Raw genomic sequence first — 20,681 nt, forward strand, 5'->3', positions numbered from 1 at the left:
TTTCTCTGATTCTTCTCTGCAGAACCTCTCCAGTTAACACAGAGCCACAGCCATGTTCAGATCTCACCCGAGACATTCAATAGGGTTCAAGCGAGGGCTCTGGGTGGGACACTCGAGGACATTCACAGAGCTGTCGCCACTCCTTTGTTGTCTTGGCCGTGTGCTTTCGGGTCGTTGAACGATGAACCTTGGCCCCAGTCTGAGGTCCATGGAGGATATCTCTGTATGTCATCAGGAGATTAGGCCATATTGCTGTGGTTGGTTACTGTAAATTATTGTTTTTATATGTTTAACAGCATTTGTATGATTGATTTTAGCATGGTCTGTTTTTGTAACCCGGTGTCAAACTGTTCTTGATTTTGTAGTAGGTCCTTTTTCACAATATAATAGCAGTTATTAAATGGCTTTTAGCTTAATAATGGTTACCTCTAAATTATGTTCTGGCTGCTCTCCCGACATGAAATAACCTGTGTTTTATCCCCAAAATAGGTGGCTTGTTGGCAACTTTTATTTTCTATTTAAATTTTTTTTAAATAATATTGATTTCATTTATTGGATTTGAAATCCCCTTCTCACGGTGCTGACATGTACATTACTGCTTTCATCTTTGTGTCAATCTTGACTAGTCTCCAAATTACAGTTTGATGTGGTGTTCGGTCATTGATTTATTTCATCAATTGTTATTTAATTATTTCATCTTATGACGTTGACTGGAACTGCTATAATTTCAGTTTTACTACCCATTACCATAATGCTTAGTACAAACGTGCACTACGAAACTGACTGGATTGTTTTTTGGAGTGAAGGCTGGCTAGAGTGAACATAGATTAAGATGTATTGCTATTTTCTGTATTCATCACTTTTAGGTTCCTCCTGAGCTGCATGGCCTAACCACGTAGAGAATCCCTGACCACTGCTGGTCAGCACGCGCTGTAATGCATGATTACTTAACAATAATATGATGGAAAGATAACAGCGGGTGTCAAATTCCTTTTAGGTTTAGTCCAGATACCGTCCACTTCGATCTAAAGTGGACCAACCCAGTAATTTCAATGATGGTGCGTCGTCATTTTTACGTGGCATGCGCTCACTCACACAGCGCGACCCCTGGTGGACTGAGGAGGTATAGCAGCTGTTAATCACAGCGGCTGGCCAATGAATCGAATAATTCCTCCTTGGATTTGAAATATGGCGTAAGAAAAGAGAGTAACAAAAGAACCCACAGCCCCACAATGCATGGGTTATGTAGTTGTGTGTACGACACTAAAGCCGAATGAAAGCATTATAGGAGTTATTGTGATTGGAACGTGACTGTACTCGAACTATAGTGGTGACAGTGTTGTTACATCATCAGTTGTTTTAGTGGTGTGTTCAGCGGACGGACTCAGCTGACGTCACAGGGACACATTAGGTGGGTGATTGAGTCAGAACAGTGCAGTCGCTTCTGCACAATTCTACCCTCCATGATCTCTAACCGATGCAGGGCAAAATGCGGCGCTGCTTTGGACGAGTCCCGTGTCCATCGTGGGTCTCGCCGATTGTCTTTTGGTGTGTTTTGGCCGTATCTGTCGCACCTGTAATGTTACACCCGCAGTGTTTGGACTTCAAGCCGCCTTTCCGACCGCTACGGGAGCTCGAGTTCTGCGTGATGTACAAGGAGTTTGGCTGCTGTGATTATCAGAGGGACCAGGAGCTGATGACAAAGTACTACCAGATCATGGGTGGCTTTGATTATTTTGGATATGTTAAATGTGCGGGGTTCGTCCTGGAGCTGCTCTGCCAGGTAGGCATGCATGGACAAAGGTCGTTCGGCTTCGTCCAAAACAAACTACTCCGTAATAACCCATAAGTCAGACCAAACTAAATGTCAATACACTAACGTATTTTTGTCTCGATCATGATATGATATTATTTGGAGAATTCACTTTTCTTTCTTATGTAACAGAGTTTGACATACCGTTTCTGGAATGATAAAAACTAGTCATAAAAACTGCATTCATCTGCAAAGTGACACCAACATATTGTATTATTATTATATTGTATTTTAAGGGGGACATTGCATTGCCAACTTCCACCGTCATTTACATGGTCAAAGTAGCTTGTATTATGCTCCAAATATTATAAGCTTGTATCCAATTAAATGACAATGTCTCTTGTGTTTGTTGACAGTTACCTTATTCTTGATAGTACCAATGTTTACTGTAGCAGGTTATCCATTTTATTGTTAATATTCTTATCATCTTTCTATATAAAAGTTTCCTGTGCTTCTCGTCCCAAAACATTGTCATCACGCTCATTTATAAATGTACATGTTGATTCAAATCATGTTATGAACCAAATTCAACAATGAATTCAAAAAGTAGTTTATTGCATACTCTAATCTTAAAAGTACATTATCAACAAAGGTGCAATAACTAGTTGAACACACTCACAAATAAGGTGCTTATTAACAGCAGTCAGTCCCTTTGCATTAACATATCTATTGTAAATCTCAATTTAAACATTACAGCAATCAAATACACTGTAAGACTTTGATGTAAATTTACAGTGAAAGTCCAACAGTTACTTACTGTATTGTGCGATTACAGTATACTGCTGCAAAAGCAATGCATTCTGGGAGTTTCAACACTTGCTTCCATTATCCTAATAGCCAAGTGTTTCTTTTCACAGTAATTTACTGGGTACTGCTAATCTGAGGAAAGTAACATGTATTTATTTTTAAGCTTAAATCATCATGGATGTGCTTAGTAAAATATCTCCTTACGGAAGACTCATAACCAGTCATTCCGCTTTATTGCCTCAACTCCTCACTTTTCTTCCCCATCTGCTCAGCAATGCTCTCCATATGCAGCTCACCTTTTTGACGCTGAGGACCCAAACACCCCAATCAGGACCATCCCTGGCCTCTGTCCTGACTACTGCTCCGAGTTTTGGAGGAAGTGCAGCTCCACCATCCCTTTCCTGTCTAACGACACACTCACAGCAGAAGTCAAAGAAGACCAGACAAGTCTCTGCCAGTATCTGAAACTCGATGATGATGACTACTGCTACCCTCACCTGCTGAGCAACCAGAAGCTCTCTCAGAATCTGGGTACGGTTCAGTCTGACTCTGAGGGCTGTCTGCAGCTGTGCCTGGAAGAAGTTGCAAACGGGCTACGGAACCCTCTTGCAATGGTGCATGCCAATGATGGCACATATCGCTTCTTTGTGGCCGAACAGGTAGGCTTGGTGTGGACATACCTTTCTGAGCGGTCAAAACTGGACAGACCATTTTTGAACATTACCAAGACGGTGTTAACGTCATCATGGGAAGGTGATGAGAGAGGCTTTCTGGGACTTACCTTTCACCCCAGGTTCAAATATAATGGGAAGCTCTATGTGTACTACTCAGTGGAGGTGGGCTTTGATGAGAGGATCCGAATCAGTGAGTTCCATGTGTCCGCCAATGACATGAATGTGGTGGATCATGCCTCCGAGCGGTAGGTATAGACTGATCCAGGTCAGCAAATAGCAATACCAGCTCTTTGTCTTATCTTATTTTTCATGTCCACTTTTCTTACAGGGTTATTCTGGAGATTGATGAACCAGCATCCAACCACAATGGAGGGCAACTTCTGTTTGCAGATGATGGCTACTTGTATATTTTCACAGGCGATGGAGGAATGGCAGGAGATCCCTTTGGGAAATATGGAAATGCCCAGAACAAGTGAGATGTCCATTTTAAAATCTTAGACAAAGAACCTTGGCTACGGTCTGATTCATATTTTAGCCATTATTTAGAAGATTAGTTTCAGTGATAGTGATGGCAAGTTTCTTTGCATCTGAGGTAAAATATGACTTTTCCACATTACTAGGTCAGCTCTGTTGGGTAAAGTTCTTCGCATTGATGTGGATGACAACGAGAGAGGCCCGTTGTACAGAATTCCTCCAAATAACCCCTTCATACACGAGCGGGGGGCACGCCCCGAGATTTATGCTTACGGTATTCGCAATATGTGGAGGTGTTCTGTGGATCGGGGTGATCCAAGGACCAAAGAGGGCAAAGGACGTATCTTCTGTGGCGATGTAGGCCAGAACAAGTTCGAAGAGATTGACATTATTGAGAAAGGTCGAAACTATGGATGGAGAGCCAAGGAGGGATTCTCTTGCTACGACAAGAAGCTGTGTGCCAACAGCTCACTAGGTAGGCATGCTATGGTCATTCAAATGTTTCAGTCAAACTGTGTACGTCTCTTATTGTGATGTAATGAAGGGCCAATACTGTAGTTTTTACATAGCCAATGTGCAAAATACTGGTTAAGGTAATGCCACCAAACCGAGCGCCCCCCAACCTCTCTAAATACATAATATACTAGATCTCATGGATCCAGGTACACACTTTGCAGACACATCTTCCAGTTGCCAACCATGTATCCAAAAAGAGGAGAGGCAATGTTCTGCCCCAATCCAGATTGACTTTTTAGACAGTAGATCACATTTTTATGTTTAGGTTCACAAATATTTGAAAACCTTTTAGAAACAATTTTTGTGAAAAAATAATTGTCATATAATTTTATAGTGCCTGAAATGTTGCTATTGGGGTTCCAAGGGGTCTGTAGAGTAAATCAACCGTACCATGCACATTGACAATAACCCATGACAACATCTCAGCCACACTGCCAGTGTGAGTACCGTGGCTCAGGTGCCGCTTGGCTGCATGACGGCTGCCTCTCTTTCAAAGACTCAAGTGCTCATCATAAACATGTTTCTGTATCAAACTAAAAACCTTCTTACAGCTTTCTGTGGAAAGAGTCCTGTGATTTGTCAATACCAGGCATTTTTATTATTATTTAAAGATTAATACATGCATCTTAACTTTTCCTTTCTGTCTAAATTTGATATATGATTAGTATTAGAATAACATAGTATTCTAATTATATTCATTATTATTATGAATCAAACAATTGAAAAGACATTGACAGATGCAGCAGTTCAGCTGGATGGATCACAAATCCCTTCAAATGAGTCTCAGCCTTGTTCTCTCTGTACTGTGTAAAGAAAGAAAATACCCCTAAAAGTGATCCCACACTGACTGTATTCAGATGTTAGCAGTGTCATCACTAGACATAATCATTATATTCAAACTATATTTGTTAAAATCTACTTTGAAAACATGAACTTATTTTAATTAAGTCAAGTGTCCATATTGTAAAGAAATCACTAAAGGAGATGAAGTTGAAACATAACAATACCAATAATGACCCTTGGGATTTTTCACAGATGATGTTCTTCCTATTTACGCATACCCTCACCAGATGGGCAAGTCTGTGACTGGTGGCTATGTGTACCGAGGCTGTGAATACCCTAACCTCAATGGCATGTACATATTTGGCGACTTCATGAGCGGGTAAGGTTGAATCTGGTAAATACAGACGATTATTTTCTTAAAAATAGCCTCAAATTCAGAAGCTTCTGATTTTGCTATTAAACTTTTTTTGAGAAATGGTAACAACGTGATTGTAAAAAGTTGCTACATTTAGCTGTATGATCAGCCAAAATGATTATGCTGCTTACACACATACAGTGGTGGTACGGGGTACAGGTGGTAAATGGGTGATCTGAATACTTGCATTTTTGCAATTGTACTTCTACTGTGGTTTTAATGCAGAGTTTTTTAATGAAGAGTCTTTACATCACATTGATATTTTTACTTAATTGAAGTAAACATACGATCTGAATCCTGCTTCCACCACAGGTGATGGTGAAAAGAGTTGGTATGGCTCTGGTTCTGTGTAAAACTCCTGCTGTTGATATCCTTCACAATCAATTTCCTCATATTGGTTCACATACTATGTATCATTCAGTGACTTGGATTGTCTCCACTCTAGTTTAATCATGTTTGTAAATCTGCACTGAAATTATCTACTGCATGTCTGTCCTCCTGGGGGAAGGATCTATTCTCTGTTGCTCATTCTGGGGTTTCCTCTCTTTAAGGGAGAAGTTTTTACACTGATCCTAGTGTAAAATATTTTTAAGGCAAATTATCTCTTTAGCTGTTTACAAGTACTTTAAAACCTAAACCAAAGTAGAAGTAGACAATATGTGTTGATAGTGTCACGGGTAAGTTAAGGACCTTGGACCTGTACTCCTCCAGCAGGGGAGGAAGGGGTCCAGAGGTTGGTCTGGGTGCTGGCAGTGAAACTGCGATGAGAGAGGGATCGCTGAGCGTATTAGCCGGCACCCGTCTCTCCTCGAACCGTAGCCTCCCAGTAGCCTTTCCAATCATCATGTTTAATGCATTTTGTGGTGTACAAAATTAAGGGAATTGCCTCGCACTTCCCCAGGATTTACATTTACATTGTGGCTAGATGTCATGTGTACAATAATTAAATTACTTACATTACTGTTAAAATTGTGTTTAATTCATATTGCATGAATCAAACATACTCAAATAATTTAATAACACACAAACTACAATTCTATTACTAGATACTATGGAAGTAAATCTGTGCCATTGGGGGTTGAAATAAAAAGGTGATTGAATTTCTAGCACTGAATATTTATGCATTGATATTATGTACCTGAATGTTTTTCAACATTAAAACACCGCAAAAAAATTCAACCTAAAAAAAAAAAACGTTGAAATATTCAGCCGCAACAGAAATGGAGGTTACAATATTCAACCCAAAAAATTTCAACCTTGACACACCAACATCCGGGACACTAAGGAAGAGCAATCGATTCTAGATTCAAGATCAGCAGCGTGTGTCAAGCTAAAAGAGCGAGCACCCAAAAAACCTGCGGCTTCGGATTCTAGCCATGTCCAATAATAACGGGGCTTTAACTCTTCATCATGCCATCAGTGTGAAAAACATTCAGGTACATCATTTCAATGCATAAATATTCAGTGCTAGAAATTCAATCACCTTTTCATTTCAACCCCCGATGGCACAGATTTACTTCCATACTAGATACACATATCATTTCTACTGCTAGACGTACTCTTCTGCTTAAATCCCTAACAGGGATGCAGGTACAACATGAACCTTAATCACAAAGCAATCCATCATAAAGTTCACTGCACTTCAGAGATTAATTATGGAATTCCTTTTCCAGGCGTTTGATGAGTCTGCGGGAGGACAGAAACACAGGCCGATGGAAGTACAATGAGATATGTATGGGGATGGGCTTGACCTGTGCCTTTCCTGGACTCATCAACAACTATCACCAGTACATCATCTCCTTTGCAGAGGATGAAGCAGGTAATGCATGAACACATGCACCCCCTCAAACTTTTCTGAGGTAGCTGTAAATTGACCTCGTGGAGTTAATGTAATGTCATTTTTTTTTTCTTTCAGGCGAGCTGTACTTCATGTCAACTGGAATACCGAGTGCCACCTCACCTTCAGGTGTAATTTATAAAGTGGTGGACCCCTCCAGGTGAGTAATCAGAACTATTTCAGTTCAGGCATGCAGGTTCTGCTGGAGTTGGCAGGGGTTGGCTGGCGATGCAGATGGGTGTTGAATCTTAGAAGGTGGATGGTGCTGAAGAAACTCAAAGTAAAACTTCCCAAATATACTGTCCACAACCAGGGTTTTGACTTAAAATAATTTCCATCCTGGTTTCCCCATGTTTTATAGCAATGGATACATCATAGCACTCACAAGGGTTCCCCTTTATCCTACAGAAAAGACAAAATAGTTGAGTTGTTACACTTTTTATCATGGGTATGCCAGTTTTGGAGGGGTACTGGTTCTTTCTGCATTTCTCTCAGCGAATCACCTAAATAGTATCAACCATTCGTCCTGGTTCCTCAGAACTTGAGCTGCAATCTATTAAAATGCGGCATATTTCTTTTTACGTATATCTGATCTACTCTTATGTACAGCAGTATTTCATCCAGTTTTGTTCATTATTTTCAGACGGGCTCCCCCAAGACAATGTCACTATGATTCTCTTCCTGTCAGAGTGAAAAGTAACCTCATCAAGTTTGTTCCCAAGGAAAGTGAGTCCACTACCAACTAGTTACAAAACAAATGTAATCTGTACCATTCTTTATTTTGTGTTCACATTCGGTCTTGCTTTTTAATCCTTCTCCATCAGCATTAATTGGCGCTGAGCCAGCAAAAGAAGTCAAGCCTGAGCCACAACCCACACAGTCCCTTCACTGGCTCCAAGAGCTCATCGATCCTCTTGGAGGACCAGAACTGACCACCCTGTTACCGACACCAACCACCACCAAATCAACAAGACATTCGAGGCGGAAAGGTAGACGCAAACATGGGAAAAACAGAACGGAGAGTACACCCGAGCTCCAAAATGGAGCGGTGAGGCTGGTTGGGGATCAACAGGGCCGCAGTGACCGTGGACGGGTAGAGATTTATGTTAACAGGAACTGGGGCACCGTGTGTGACGACCTATGGACCACCAAGAATGCTGCAGTTGTATGCCGGCAGCTGGGCTTCAGCTATGCTCTGAAGGCAGCCAAGAACTCAGAGTTCGGGGAGGGGAAGGATCTGCAGATTCTACTGGATGATGTTGAGTGTCATGGTACAGAGTCTAACCTGCTGGACTGCAAACATGCCGGTGTAGGGACACATAACTGTGCTCATTATGAAGACGCTGGTGTAATCTGCGGCAATTCAGACGTTGAAATTGAAGTTGTTTAAAATTTAAATTGTATACTACAAATCAATTTTGACTAATTATCAGAATTACACTGCCACTTTGCGGAGTAAATTGCGGCGTAAAAGCAGCTCCAATATATTAAATGTGCTTTTTTGTTGTTAGTTTATCACAATTGAAAAAATCAAGGCAGCATCTTTGAACCAGGAGCATGGCACTTGTTGTTGTCATAGGAACCACTGGTGAATGCAAACGATTGAGTCATTTATCAGAGAGCCTAGCTGGGACATATCCAACTCTCACAATGTAATTATATATACTATATAATAATATATAGTGGAGTTTCCTTCAATAATTTTTTACTTGCAAGTAGGGTCCCATAGTTCGAAGATAAATGTTCATATAACAGTTCTACATCACACACCTGAATGTTTAATTCAGAGGTTTGCATTGAAAGTCTTTTTTTTCTCACAGACTTTTTACAGTAATGCATTTATCATTAAGTGAACTTTATGTTTCCTGATGAATGTTCAATGCCCACTGAATGAATGTATAAGTGCATTATCATGTTATGCTGTTAGTAAATCCTTTTAATAAGCGGCTTTCCAAACTATACTTTCTCATGTTTAAATATTTTAATATGTGGAATCCATGGTGACATTCTGAAACCCCCTTAAACAACAGCCTGATTAAGACTTGGAAGGTAGCTTTATTCTTCAAGAAGCATCCCTTGTTAAAATGTTTAATCTTATTTACTAGGTTTATTATCAGAGATTATTAGGAAGGTTTGTAAATCTAATCCATTTATTGCACCGTACAGGTCTTGCTTAAAATAAGACGAGCCTTTGATCTCCCACAATTGCAGGATGTTGTGTTAATAACAAGACAAACAAGTATAAAGAGGGCCTTTTTTGTTCTAAGCAGTCTGGAGTTCAAAGAATGTCCTCTGTGTTGTGAAGGTCATTGATATGCAGAGCGGCACATCTCAGAAGCTGTAGCCAGGTTGACCAATCAACCGTATGATCAGCAATATGTAAACTTACAAACAACTATTGACTATTATGGGAGGCTTCATTGTCTAGCTTTAAATTGTTATCGAAAATTAGTAGATGAAAGACATTGGAAGTCCTGGGTGGCTGGTGTCTACATTAAACATGACAGTTGTGAAATAGAATTTAGAATATGCAGCAAAACCCAATCACACACTTGTTGGAGGATTTTCCAAGCCTAAATCAACCTGGCTACGAATCCAACCCCTATTACTTTGCAGTCTTTGGTCTCTTCTCTCCCAATCTCCTGGTTTATCGTCCTGATATTTAATAGTTTGCTGCAAGAGGTGTGAAATGCCACCAGAAGGCAGTGTTGCCTCATCCTAATAACAGTTTGGGCAATGCATATCACTCCTCCTTATGCTGGGATGGACTAACTGTATGTACCTACACATACAGTTCCAGTAAGAAAAAAGATGGATACACTTTCTCAATGAATATGGGTTATATATATGACATGGCATATGAGCTGAAATAAAGTTTGATGGTCAAGTTAAACATAATCGTCAATGACAATGATATCCACGTTGTTGTATGTAAATGGTCTGTACTACTACTAAGTGTCTTCCCCAAGGACACATTGAGACGGACACTAGCGGTGGCCCACCTCCGTAGAAAGGTACAGTAACTAACATTTACTGAAGCCTGATTTGTGAACTAAGATTCAGCTTTTACTAAAGTTGGTTAGAACTTCAGCAACTGACCTAAACACATCAATAACACCATCATGAAAGAAAACACCACTAAAAACTAAAGATCCTTATCTTCTTCTGAAGATTCTGTCTCTCCCTCAATGAGAATCCAGAGTTAAGTTGTGATGTGGCTTGGTGTGATTTAACCCAAATTAGGCCATGGAAATACGCACAATTCCTTTGAATGTCTCGAAAGTGTTGTTGGCAGGAATAAGATTACTGGTTCTATTAGAAAATGTGTATAGTTTTCATTTGCAGTTTTTCCATAAAAAGAAATGTTCATCTTGATATTTGTGTCGCTTTTTAATCTTGAATATAATGTATTATTTTGACCTGGTGTTTTTTTTTATTGAAGATAATAAACCACTCGTCTTCACGGTCTGGCAAGAATTAATTTTCATGGGAAAGGCTGGATCTTATTCAAGGTGACCCTGACCTTGACAAAAGGTGCTGCATCTCAATACTAGCTGTTAAAGCTGCTCAGAGGTTACCAATAGAACGCATGGTGTGGATCTGCACTGCTGCTAAATTACACTGCAGCTGTTTCAAATGGGATTCAGGCTTCATCCGCAGACGTCTATTTTTTCCTTGAAACACTTCCACACTAGTGTGAATGGAAAATGAATATAAAAATCAACAACCATCTTTTAGACGTTATGCAACATTTTCAACCAGATGCTTGCATTGATAAGAGCAGCCCGTCAGCGGCAGTGCAGAAGGACTCAAGCAGAGTCAGCATCCGGCACTTCTCCCCCTCCTCCTCCTCGCACACTGTCTAAGCAATTCTCACATCCCACCGGAGCTGCATCTAACCCTCATCGGCTATGTAGAAGCAAGCTGACGACAAAAAAACCTCTGACTTCCTATTCTTCCGCGGATACCGTGAAGTTCGTTTGTCAGGTGTGAACGAGAACGTGAAGCAGCTGATCGTCAGAGCTGTGCGCAACAAAGCCATGGACCCCTGGATGCTTTTGGCAGTCCTCGGACTCTGGTAAGTCTGTAATCATGTGAAACAGCAGGGCAGCCTCCATCATGACAAGAACTGGTTGGTTGGATCATCGGAAAAAATGACTGAAGATGTTGCCATCTCCTCCGGGCTGTCATGTCTTTGCCCTCGAGTCATAGCAGCGCATTTTGCATCCTTCATTGTGACTGTGATGAGAGAGTAGTGTAACATCGTGTTAGCATCTGAGAAAAAGACTCTATGTTGTTCAAATTAACGACTGGGGTATATTATTTAACACCCGATTTAGACCAATGACACAGGGTTTGTAATACAGCAGTTGAAAGTCATGTTGGTTGGCTACTCATCAGAGGATGATTGATGATTTTTCTTCTGAGAAGACATCAACTTTTACAGAATATTCTCAAAATACAAAGATTTCCTTTGTGTGTCATATTGAATTATTTCTTATTCATCAGTAACATATAAACTGATTTTTCAGAACACTCACAGGGGTTCCCCTCCATATCCTGAAAATGAACTGTCCAGACAATTTACATATATATTTTATCATGATAAGCCATTTTCGGAGCAGGGACCAAAAAAGCAAGCTCAGAGTTAAAAAGGCTTTATGGTATTTCATGCATATGATACAGTGATCGTTAAGGCTGTAGGTGAACTTACACTGTCGGACAATGAAATAAAATAAACATTTTCAAAGAAGGCAGCTGACCCCACATATAAGATATTAGAGGGAAATATTCAATAATTCATATTTGATAAATATTTATTGTTATTAATAGTTCAAAGTCCTTTGAAGTCTAGTTAGCTGTTGGTTTGGAGTCTCAATGACGGTCCAAGTCCTCTCACATGTCCTTTAATTATCGATCAAAAGTAAATACAAATTTAAAAAAAATGTCTTGCCTCAAACAGACTTGTACAAACAACAGTCTCTGACCCCAGATTAAATGTTATGATTTGAGAAAGCCTCCTTGGGATCAGGCTGCTTTCTAGGGGGGTGAGATCAGGCTGGCCGCTGTGAGATGTATGTTCCTGTTTGTGTGCTTTTTACATGTTTTTTCTATACCAAGTGTATTTACAGTCCCGTTAACCACACCGCATATCTCTGACATCCTCAAAGATAATTGTTAAGCTTATTTGAGCTAATTTGCAGCTCATTGTTGCGTTGAGTTTGCACAATCTTAGGCATAGTTGCTGTAATGTGGGTCTTTGTGCTTCTTCTGCTGGAAGTTGAAACTCTAGCAACACAATGGCGTCACACTCCTGGGCGATTGAGAAGCTCCCCCTGTCGTCACTGATTTCCTGAAAAAAAAAAAATGGAGGATACATTAATACTATAGGAAAAACCTCGCACATTTAACCAAAAGGAAACAACCGCATGTGCCTTTTATACACAACATTACTGCACTGATGACAGTACATTACAGTGTAGTATAATTGTATTGTTTAAGGACACACTGCTACTAAATGTTAGGTAATATTGCAGAAAGTTTGCTCAATAATTATGGTGCGCCATTTGTAAAACGTTGCACAATGTCGGAAATCCTGCACAGCTTTGGTACATTACATTATCATATGAAAAAAGCACGACAATATTCATAAGTCATGTGATATTCAAATGTCACTTTTTACATTTAACATTTACATTTATATTTAGATGAAACATCTATATTATTTAACAACTTTGTGTTACTGCCAACATTACCATTAGAAAAGTTATATGAATTTACATACATTTTTCTCTTTTCTGTTTGAAAAAGTGACATGAATATTGTTGTGCTTTTTTTTCAAATGGTAGTGCTAAATGTACCGAAACTGCGCAGGATTTTAGAAAGTGCAACATTTTACAATTGGCGCCCCATAAATAATAATGGATCTTTAAAGAGACGTTTGGATGTGCTTGAGCACAAGGTGTCTTGACATGTAACAGTTCTCTCAGCGGAGAAGTATGATGTGAAGGCGGTGAAATCCGGTCCCCGATATGAGCCAACATGCTATTAAACTTGCTAACTGTTAGCCTCATCTACCACTGGAAGCGGCAATCATCCACACGCAGGTCCTGAAGAAGTTGGTGAAATTCACCAAGCTGTCTGTACCTACAGAGGCTGTTATGTATCTAACAGGAAGGGTTTGTGGTGGTCCGGCGTGAGTAGGACTTCCACAACAGGTCTTTCATGGTTAATACGGAAGAAAAAGCAATGATGGAAAGTTACTGATGCGCTTTTAATGAACACTCCAAAAAAGATTTGTTTATTCCCCGCTGCAATAGCTGCCTTTTGCTAGGTTAAAATGCATTCTGGGATATTTGGCTCCCAAATCATAAAAGTAGTTGCATCGGGCTATGACTGATGATGTTTCCGTCACAACGGCTGGAGCAGGTAGACTCAGACGCAGAGTTTCCAAACAAGTGCTCTTAAATAAACCGATGATTGCGGACTGACGTGCACCAACCACCCGACAAGGGACACCAGGCACACAGGGCTTAAATACACAACGGAGGTGCAGGTGATTGGACACATGTGAAAACAATCAGACACTGCAGACAATCACAGGACAAGGCAGGAAGTGAAGCTAACCCCAGGGAACAAGAGACATGAAACTACAAAATAAAACAGGAAGAAATCCCAGTTTCAGGAGTCCACAAGAACATGGGTCACCGATTAACACCCATACATACACTGAAGATGGGAGCTACCATACAAAGTGCCACCTGCCCATTATTATCTAACATTCACACATTGCAGTCAGAAAACATATTATGAAACGGCCATTCTCAAAGACTGCATGGTGGGTACATAAAATGTTGGTAGGCAAAAGTACAAGAGGGTCAGGCAGAGACGGAATCCTAAAACGGTCCTTGTCTATGGATCGAAGGTAGTCTTGACAGTCAGTACAAGACGAACTGGCGACAAACCACACAGAGCACCACTAAACAGGACAGTAACAGACTACAACGGATGCTGACACCTGCTGCTGCCATCATCATTACTTTAAATATGATTCATATTACTGTCATCAAAAACCAACATCTTTCTGCTCTCCCTCCCCACAGAAGCCTCTGTGGATGGTGGTTCGATCTGATGGAGGTTGTCCCTGCAGTGGTCCTGCCGTACACCTCTTCTGCTACTTGCAATTACTTGTATCATTTCAGTTAGAGAAATTGAATGTATTGTACATCTTTTACATTGTTGATTCTGTACACATGACATCCATTGCAGTCTGTCCATCCCGGGAGAGGGATCCCTCCTCTGACGTTCTCCCTAAGGTTTCTTCCCTTTTTTCCCCATTGAAGGGTTTTTTTCATATTTTGGGGAGTTTTTCCTGTGCCGATGTGAGGGTTTCGGGACAGAGGATGTTGCATGTGTACAGACTGTAAAGCCCTCTGAGGCAAATTTGTAATTTGCGATTTTGGGCTATACAAAATAAAATGAATTGAATTGAATTGAATCATCAGGTCTGTAGAGAGGCTCCAGTCTGCCCTCCATCCTGGACCTGTATAGCTACATTGTCAGGAAAAGGGCAGGAAAGATCACTGCAGTGCAGACCCTTCACACTCTGAACGCAACCTGTTCATACTACCCTCTGGTAGGCACCACAGAGCACTGTATGCCAAAACTACCAGACAGCTTCTTCCCACATGCTGTCTCTCTAATGAACACTTATGCCGCGTTCACACCAAAGGCGAAGCAAATTATTCGCTCAAGTAGATTCTATGCAAAGCAAAAATAATAAAGTCAAATAGTCACACTGAAAGAGGAAATAAGTTAAGGGGTGTGGTTTAAGTGAGAAAAAAGCCACTACCAGAGATGACATAATAGAGAGTAGGAAGAGCTCAATTCAGGATAAGTCACGTGTGTTGATAGAAATTAGGAGAACTTCACTGTGACCACTTTATAGCTAACTGGGGAATACCAGGCTGTTAAACGCATTAGGAATTCCATAAACAACCGTTTTAAGGGATTCTATTTACAAGACTACACTTGGTGTTGTTAAGGAATAAACATCCTTTGATTTATTGAACCAGCTTTTCAGCCTTATTTAGTTATGGACCTCAGGGCAAAGAAAAGTACAAAGTACTGAGTATTTCAACTGTCAGGGACTGTTGGGGTGTGATAAATGTAATTATTTCTATCCCATGAATGTTATTTTCACTGTGCCGACCACAGGTCAGTGTTTGGGCCCTAATACAATTAATATTAATAAAAATATTGAAGACATTTCTGGCGGGCGTGACACTACAGCGGAATTCAATTCAATTCATTTTATTTTGTATAGCCCAAAATCGCAAAGTATAAATTTGCCTCAGAGGGCTTTACAGTCTGTACACATGCAACCTCCTCTGTCCCGAAACCCTCACATCAGCACAGGAAAAACTCCCCAAAATATGAAAAAACCCTTCAATGGGGAAAAAAGGGAAGAAACCTTAGGGAGAACGTCAGAGGAGGGATCCCTCTCCCTCTCCCTCTCCCACAATGTAAAAGATGTACAATACATTCAATTTCTCTAACAGAAATGATACAAGTAATTGCAAGTAGCAGAACAAGTGTACGGCAGGACCACTGCAGGGACAACCACCATCAGGTCGAACCACCATCCACAGAGGCTTCTGTGGGGAGGGAGCCCATCACTGTTGAGATACTCCTAATGTCGTCATGGACGTTCTATCGGCTTTCCGCCGTGGTTAATCATTGATTCTTAAGTGCCCTGATCCTTACGTTTATGGTGGATGGGAATGATGGTGGGGGTTTTGGATCAATTTGGTACTTTGGGATGTCTTAGTCAAGGTATTGTATTAACAACTTTAACATATATTTAGTGGAGCGCTTCAAGGTAGTCTGCAAGACAAAGTCTGGCTTGACAGATTTTGTCATGGTTCTGCCCCCTGAAAAGTACATTCACGTTCCTCTTCAGAATAGAAAGGGTTGCCATTGTGCAGGAAGGAACCTCTGGGATGGACGGTTTAAGAAACCCTTAATGTTGAGATGCAGGGCTGGAATTATTGGTCATGGGGGAATTGTTCGTCCTCATACACTCCTTATTTGTTCTGAAATATTCACACGCAATTTTTCTTTTATGCTCACGCGTTTAATATCTTTCCAGAAGTTGACTTTGTAATTTATTTACAAATTTAGCTATAGGTACAGCTCAGCTGCAGCTGTGTGAGTTTCTGTGATGGACTTCATGTTTCTTTCATGACAGACCGAGTTTGTGATGTTTGAGACTGTCCATGCTGTCTCATGTGGGTTTGTGACACTCGTAAGTGTATAATTCTGGCAATTAAGACCGAGTTACTAATTAGCGACGAAAACTCCCAATCTACCTAAAGTTGATGTGTGTTATAGGGCCTAGCCTATGGCAAATCCCATTCCCTGCTTTATAATAAAGGGTGCCTCTGTCTGGGGTTCCTTTTGTTAAAGTAAATACAAATTTTAATTAAACTTATCTTCTTCTACTCCACAGTGCAGCATTTGGGTCCAGTAAACAGGAAGAAGAAGACTATGAAGCCGTTCCCATAAATAAGACTTGGGTCTTATCACCAAAGGTCTACGAGAGCGAGGTGACTTTGATCCTGAATAAACTGCTGCAAGGCTATGACAACAAACTGCGACCTGATATTGGAGGCAAGTAAAGGATACATTTGGAAATAGGATTTTGTTTAACTGTGTCCGAACAGTTACTGCTGAAGTGATTTGCATTATTTAACACGGAGGGTAGGCAAGGCTCTCAAATTAATCCAGACTGTATTCCAACTCAGGGAGATAGGCAAAAAGTCTTTCAATCCAGAGAGACTTGAAATTTTAACAATGCTTTATTATAAACGGGCATAAATATTTTTGGTTTATAACTTATACGTTGTTCGGGGCTTGGACTCCATCCTGTCGTAGGATAGACCAGGATGCCGAGCCGAGATGAGGCATAGCCCCGCCTTTCGGTGTCCAGACACTGGTGGTGGTGGTAGAGAATAAGTTGCCACAACCTTTTGATATGCCAGGTTCTGCTGTAGATTGGAGGTGTCCGGGGTGGTATCGGGTCACCTTTGGTGCGTGCTGAAATGACAACTGACAGCAACGGAGAATACAACAGTTTTTAACATTTGCCAGCACTGATGACTTGCCATGCAGAGTATTAGCTGCTTGAGGGGATACTTTGCTGCTTTCTGTGGACGGAATAGCTCCGCGTTTCCCAGGCGTTTGAGAAGACGGTGATGTCCTCGATGGCCCGAAGTAGCTGGTGGAGAACACGTCCGGGGTGTAGCACTTTCCCTGTCAGCTGTCGTAGTGTGTGATAACGTTAACCCCTTAACAACAGCCTGACTGTTTGCTGCCCTCGCTCTTAATAAAGCACTTTTAGTTTAGCTTTGTTGAATAATTTGTACTGTCTTGCTTGTTGTTTTGGGTCTGCACCCTCTGATGAATGCAGTCATTGTCCCATTGTCCCACCCTTAATAAGGAAAGTACAGGTGTGTCTCCTGGCACACCTGATCCTCATGGTCTTGATTTTCCCGGTGTAGGTCGAAGGCCTCCTGCTGGAAATACTCTGCCCCTCAGCCTGTTACACAAAAAACTGTAAAAGTCACATAATTCACGCAAGGAATTACCAGAATGTTAAGACGGCCGTGTGCCAGCGTGGGCCTACCCACAATGAAATCCCTCACTAAATATCACTAACAACAGGTCCTTCGCTCCAACTACATCGCTGCTCGGATTCTCATCAGAACAACAATGGGTCCTCCACTCCAATCGCGCTGCTGCTCAGGACCTAATAAACGTTAGAAGAACTATATGTCCTTTGCTACATCAGTGCTCGGGCGATAGACGAGATCGTGCTCAGGCCAAAATTATAAAAACAACAGCTCTAACTACACGGGTGTTCAGGCCCTAAATAGCAATAGTATAGTAATGACAATTTGACTGGACTGTATGCCTCTGTATAATCACCTTACCCCAGTGTTTTGTATTTTGCAATTGCAACACAGTGCAATTTTTGTTTCTCTTTAAGTTGATTAGAGAGAAAGCATTTTTTTTAAAATCCACTAACCACTGTATAAAATGTGTTATATTTCAGTGAGGCCAACAGCAATTGAAACATCTGTGTATGTCAACAGCATTGGACCAGTGGACCCCATCAACATGGTGAGACTACGTCTTTCCTTTTGCTTACTTTTTTGTCTGGTATAATGGATGTACTGTATATTTCCCCCTTTTCTGTTAAACATACCAGCATGTACATGGTAGAAAAAAGTGTTTTACCAGTTTGCATTTTCACAAAAAACACCAATTCATTTTATTTTGAATAGCCTAAATTCAAAAATGAAAATTTTGCCTCTGAAGGCTTTACAGTCTGTACACATCCAACATCCTCTGTCCCAAAACCTTCAATGGGAAAAAAATGCAGCTGACAGAAGACTTCAAAGGCATTCTTGGCTTATCAAAACAACCTTTGTTTTGTCTGAGTTTAGCATCAGAAACTGGCTGGTCATCCAAGTTTTGATGTCCCCAAGACATTTTTGAAGTCTAACAAGCTGGCCAGTCTCATCTGGCTTGATGGACAGAAAGCAATGAAAAGAAGCAAGTTTGGCAAAATCACCATAGCAACACATCCAAAAACTTGAACTCGCCACTCACCCGGAAAAAAAGAGCAGCTCTCGCCGAGATCTCGGCGAGATCACAAATCCGTTATCAGATCTTTTTCTGTATGAGCACCATCGATGTTGACGACAAGGATCTATTAATTTTCAAGAAGACCATCTCAGTGCTAGATTTCGCCGATTCTTTTTAATTGGTATAACCGAAAATCGCAAATTTCCCTCAGAGGGCTTTACAGTCTGTACACATGCAACATCCCCTGTCCCAAAACCTTCACATCGGCACAGGAATAACTACCCAAAAAAAGAAAAACCCTTCCATGGGGAAAAAAGTGAAGAAACGTCAGAGGAGGGATCCCTCTCCCGGGATGGACGGACTGCAATGGATGTCATGTGTATAGAATATAAAATGTAAAAGATGTACAATACATTCAATTCCTCTAACAGAAATGATACAAATAATTGCAAGTAGCAGGCCAAGTGTACGACGGGACAACCACCACCAGATAGAACCACCATCCACAGAGGCTTCTGTGAGGAGGGAAAGCACAACGGTGTTGGTTTATAATGACAGTAATATGAATCATATTGAATGAATGAATCATGCCATCATCATTATTTTGATGATGGCAGCAGCAGGTGTCAGGAAGGCTATGCCTGGAGTCAGGACCAGGGTCCACATGGAACTATGATCTACAGAGACCTGCTAGGCGAGAAAGCACAAAAAACTCCCGGAAAGAAGCTGAAGTAGTGATGTACATTAATAAAACGTGGATTATTGTGGAAGGAGAGAGTGAAAGTAAGAGAGGGGCTCTGTTTGTCCTAAGAAGTCCCCGGCAGTCTAAGCCTAGACTGGCTAGAAGGGCTGGTCCAGGCTAACCTGAGCCAGCCCTAAGCAATATCAAAGAGGAACATTTTAAGCTTTATCTTAAATGAGCTGACCGAGTCTGCTCCCTGGACTGGAAGTGGAAGCTGGTTCCACAAAAGAGGAGCTTGATAACTGAAGGCTCTGGATCCCATCCTACTTTTTAAAACTCTAGGAACCACAAGTAAACCAGCAGCTATGGAGCGCAGCTGCCTTGTAGGGCAAAACGGTGTTACAAGCTCTTTAAGATATGATGGTGCCTCACCAGCAAGTGCCTTGTAGGTGAGGAGAAGTACCTAAATTCTATTCTTGATTTAACAGGAAGCCAGTATAGAGAAATTAATACAGGAGTTATATGATCCCATTTCTTAGTTCTGGTTAATACACATGCTGCAGCATTCTGAATCAACTGGAGAGGTGTAGCCGTTTCATCGTTGCCGGGTTCTCTGGGAATAAAGGCACGGACATACGTTGCAATGCGGCAAGGTTCTTTATTCTTATTCTTTCGGCTCTGTCGGCCTATGGACCACTTTGAAGTTAAAGGGCTGTAGAGCCAGATACCACCGAGTGATCCGGGCGTTAGTATCCTTCATGCGGTAGAGCCATTGGAGCGGGGCGTGGTCCGAACAGAGGGTGAATTGGCGTCCCAGGAGGTAATACCGCAGGGAGTAGACCTCCCACCGGATGGCCAGGCACTCCTTCTCTACTGTACTGTACCTGGCCTCCCTCTCTGATAGTTTCCGGCTGATGTAGAGGACCGGGCGGTCCACCCCCTGCACCTGCTGGGACAAAACGGCCCCCAGCCCTCTGTTCGACGCGTCCGTCTGCAAGACAAAAGGGAGAGAGAAGTTAGGTGTGTGGAGTAGTGGTTCCCCGCAGAGAGCACGTTTCACTGCCTCAACCGCCCACAGGCACTGCTCC

General features: G+C 41.4%; 2 protein-coding genes across 4 annotated transcripts in view; both read left to right on the top strand.

The window, feature by feature from the left end:
- The first annotated feature begins 1,312 nt into the window (after positions 1-1,312).
- hhipl1 (HHIP-like 1) lies at positions 1,313-10,727 on the top strand. 2 transcript variants are annotated; one of them, XM_037460832.2, is made up of 9 exons: positions 1,346-1,783; positions 2,833-3,479; positions 3,563-3,706; positions 3,855-4,183; positions 5,260-5,386; positions 7,096-7,241; positions 7,338-7,419; positions 7,903-7,985; positions 8,084-10,727. In XM_037460832.2, the coding sequence occupies exons 1-9, from the start codon at positions 1,478-1,480 to the stop codon at positions 8,647-8,649; spliced, it is 2,430 nt and encodes an 809-aa protein (XP_037316729.2). In that variant the 5' UTR covers positions 1,346-1,477; the 3' UTR covers positions 8,650-10,727. The 2 variants fall into 2 exon arrangements, with proteins under 2 accessions (XP_062413238.1, XP_037316729.2); XM_062557254.1 differs by lacking the exon at positions 7,903-7,985 and having other exon boundaries at positions 1,313-1,783; positions 8,084-8,242.
- A 154-nt stretch (positions 10,728-10,881) lies between these two features.
- gabrg1 (gamma-aminobutyric acid type A receptor subunit gamma1) overlaps positions 10,882-20,681 on the top strand; it is a 37,080-nt gene continuing 27,280 nt past the window's right edge. The window contains exons 1-3 of one of the 2 annotated variants that reach the window (XM_062557256.1): positions 10,882-11,337; positions 16,771-16,931; positions 18,376-18,443. In XM_062557256.1, coding sequence (XP_062413240.1) covers positions 11,300-11,337; positions 16,771-16,931; positions 18,376-18,443 — 267 coding nt within the window. In that variant the 5' untranslated portion in view covers positions 10,882-11,299. Of the gene's footprint in view, positions 11,338-16,770; positions 16,932-18,372; positions 18,444-20,681 lie in introns of those variants that run through there. The other variant, XM_062557255.1, reaches the window with a different exon arrangement.

Source organism: Pungitius pungitius, chromosome 14, assembly GCF_949316345.1.
Source record: "Pungitius pungitius chromosome 14, fPunPun2.1, whole genome shotgun sequence".
Lineage (NCBI taxonomy): Eukaryota > Metazoa > Chordata > Actinopteri > Perciformes > Gasterosteidae > Pungitius > Pungitius pungitius.

Bases quoted from the DNA above. Each gene is read 5' to 3' on its own strand.
- hhipl1 (XM_037460832.2), top strand. From the start codon at position 1,478: ATGCAGGGCAAAATGCGGCGCTGCTTTGGACGAGTCCCGTGTCCATCG. The intron at 1,784-2,832 runs GTAGGCATGCAT...CCATCTGCTCAG, and splicing joins TCCTGGAGCTGCTCTGCCAG to CAATGCTCTCCATATGCAGC. The intron at 3,480-3,562 runs GTAGGTATAGAC...CTTTTCTTACAG, and splicing joins GTGGATCATGCCTCCGAGCG to GGTTATTCTGGAGATTGATG.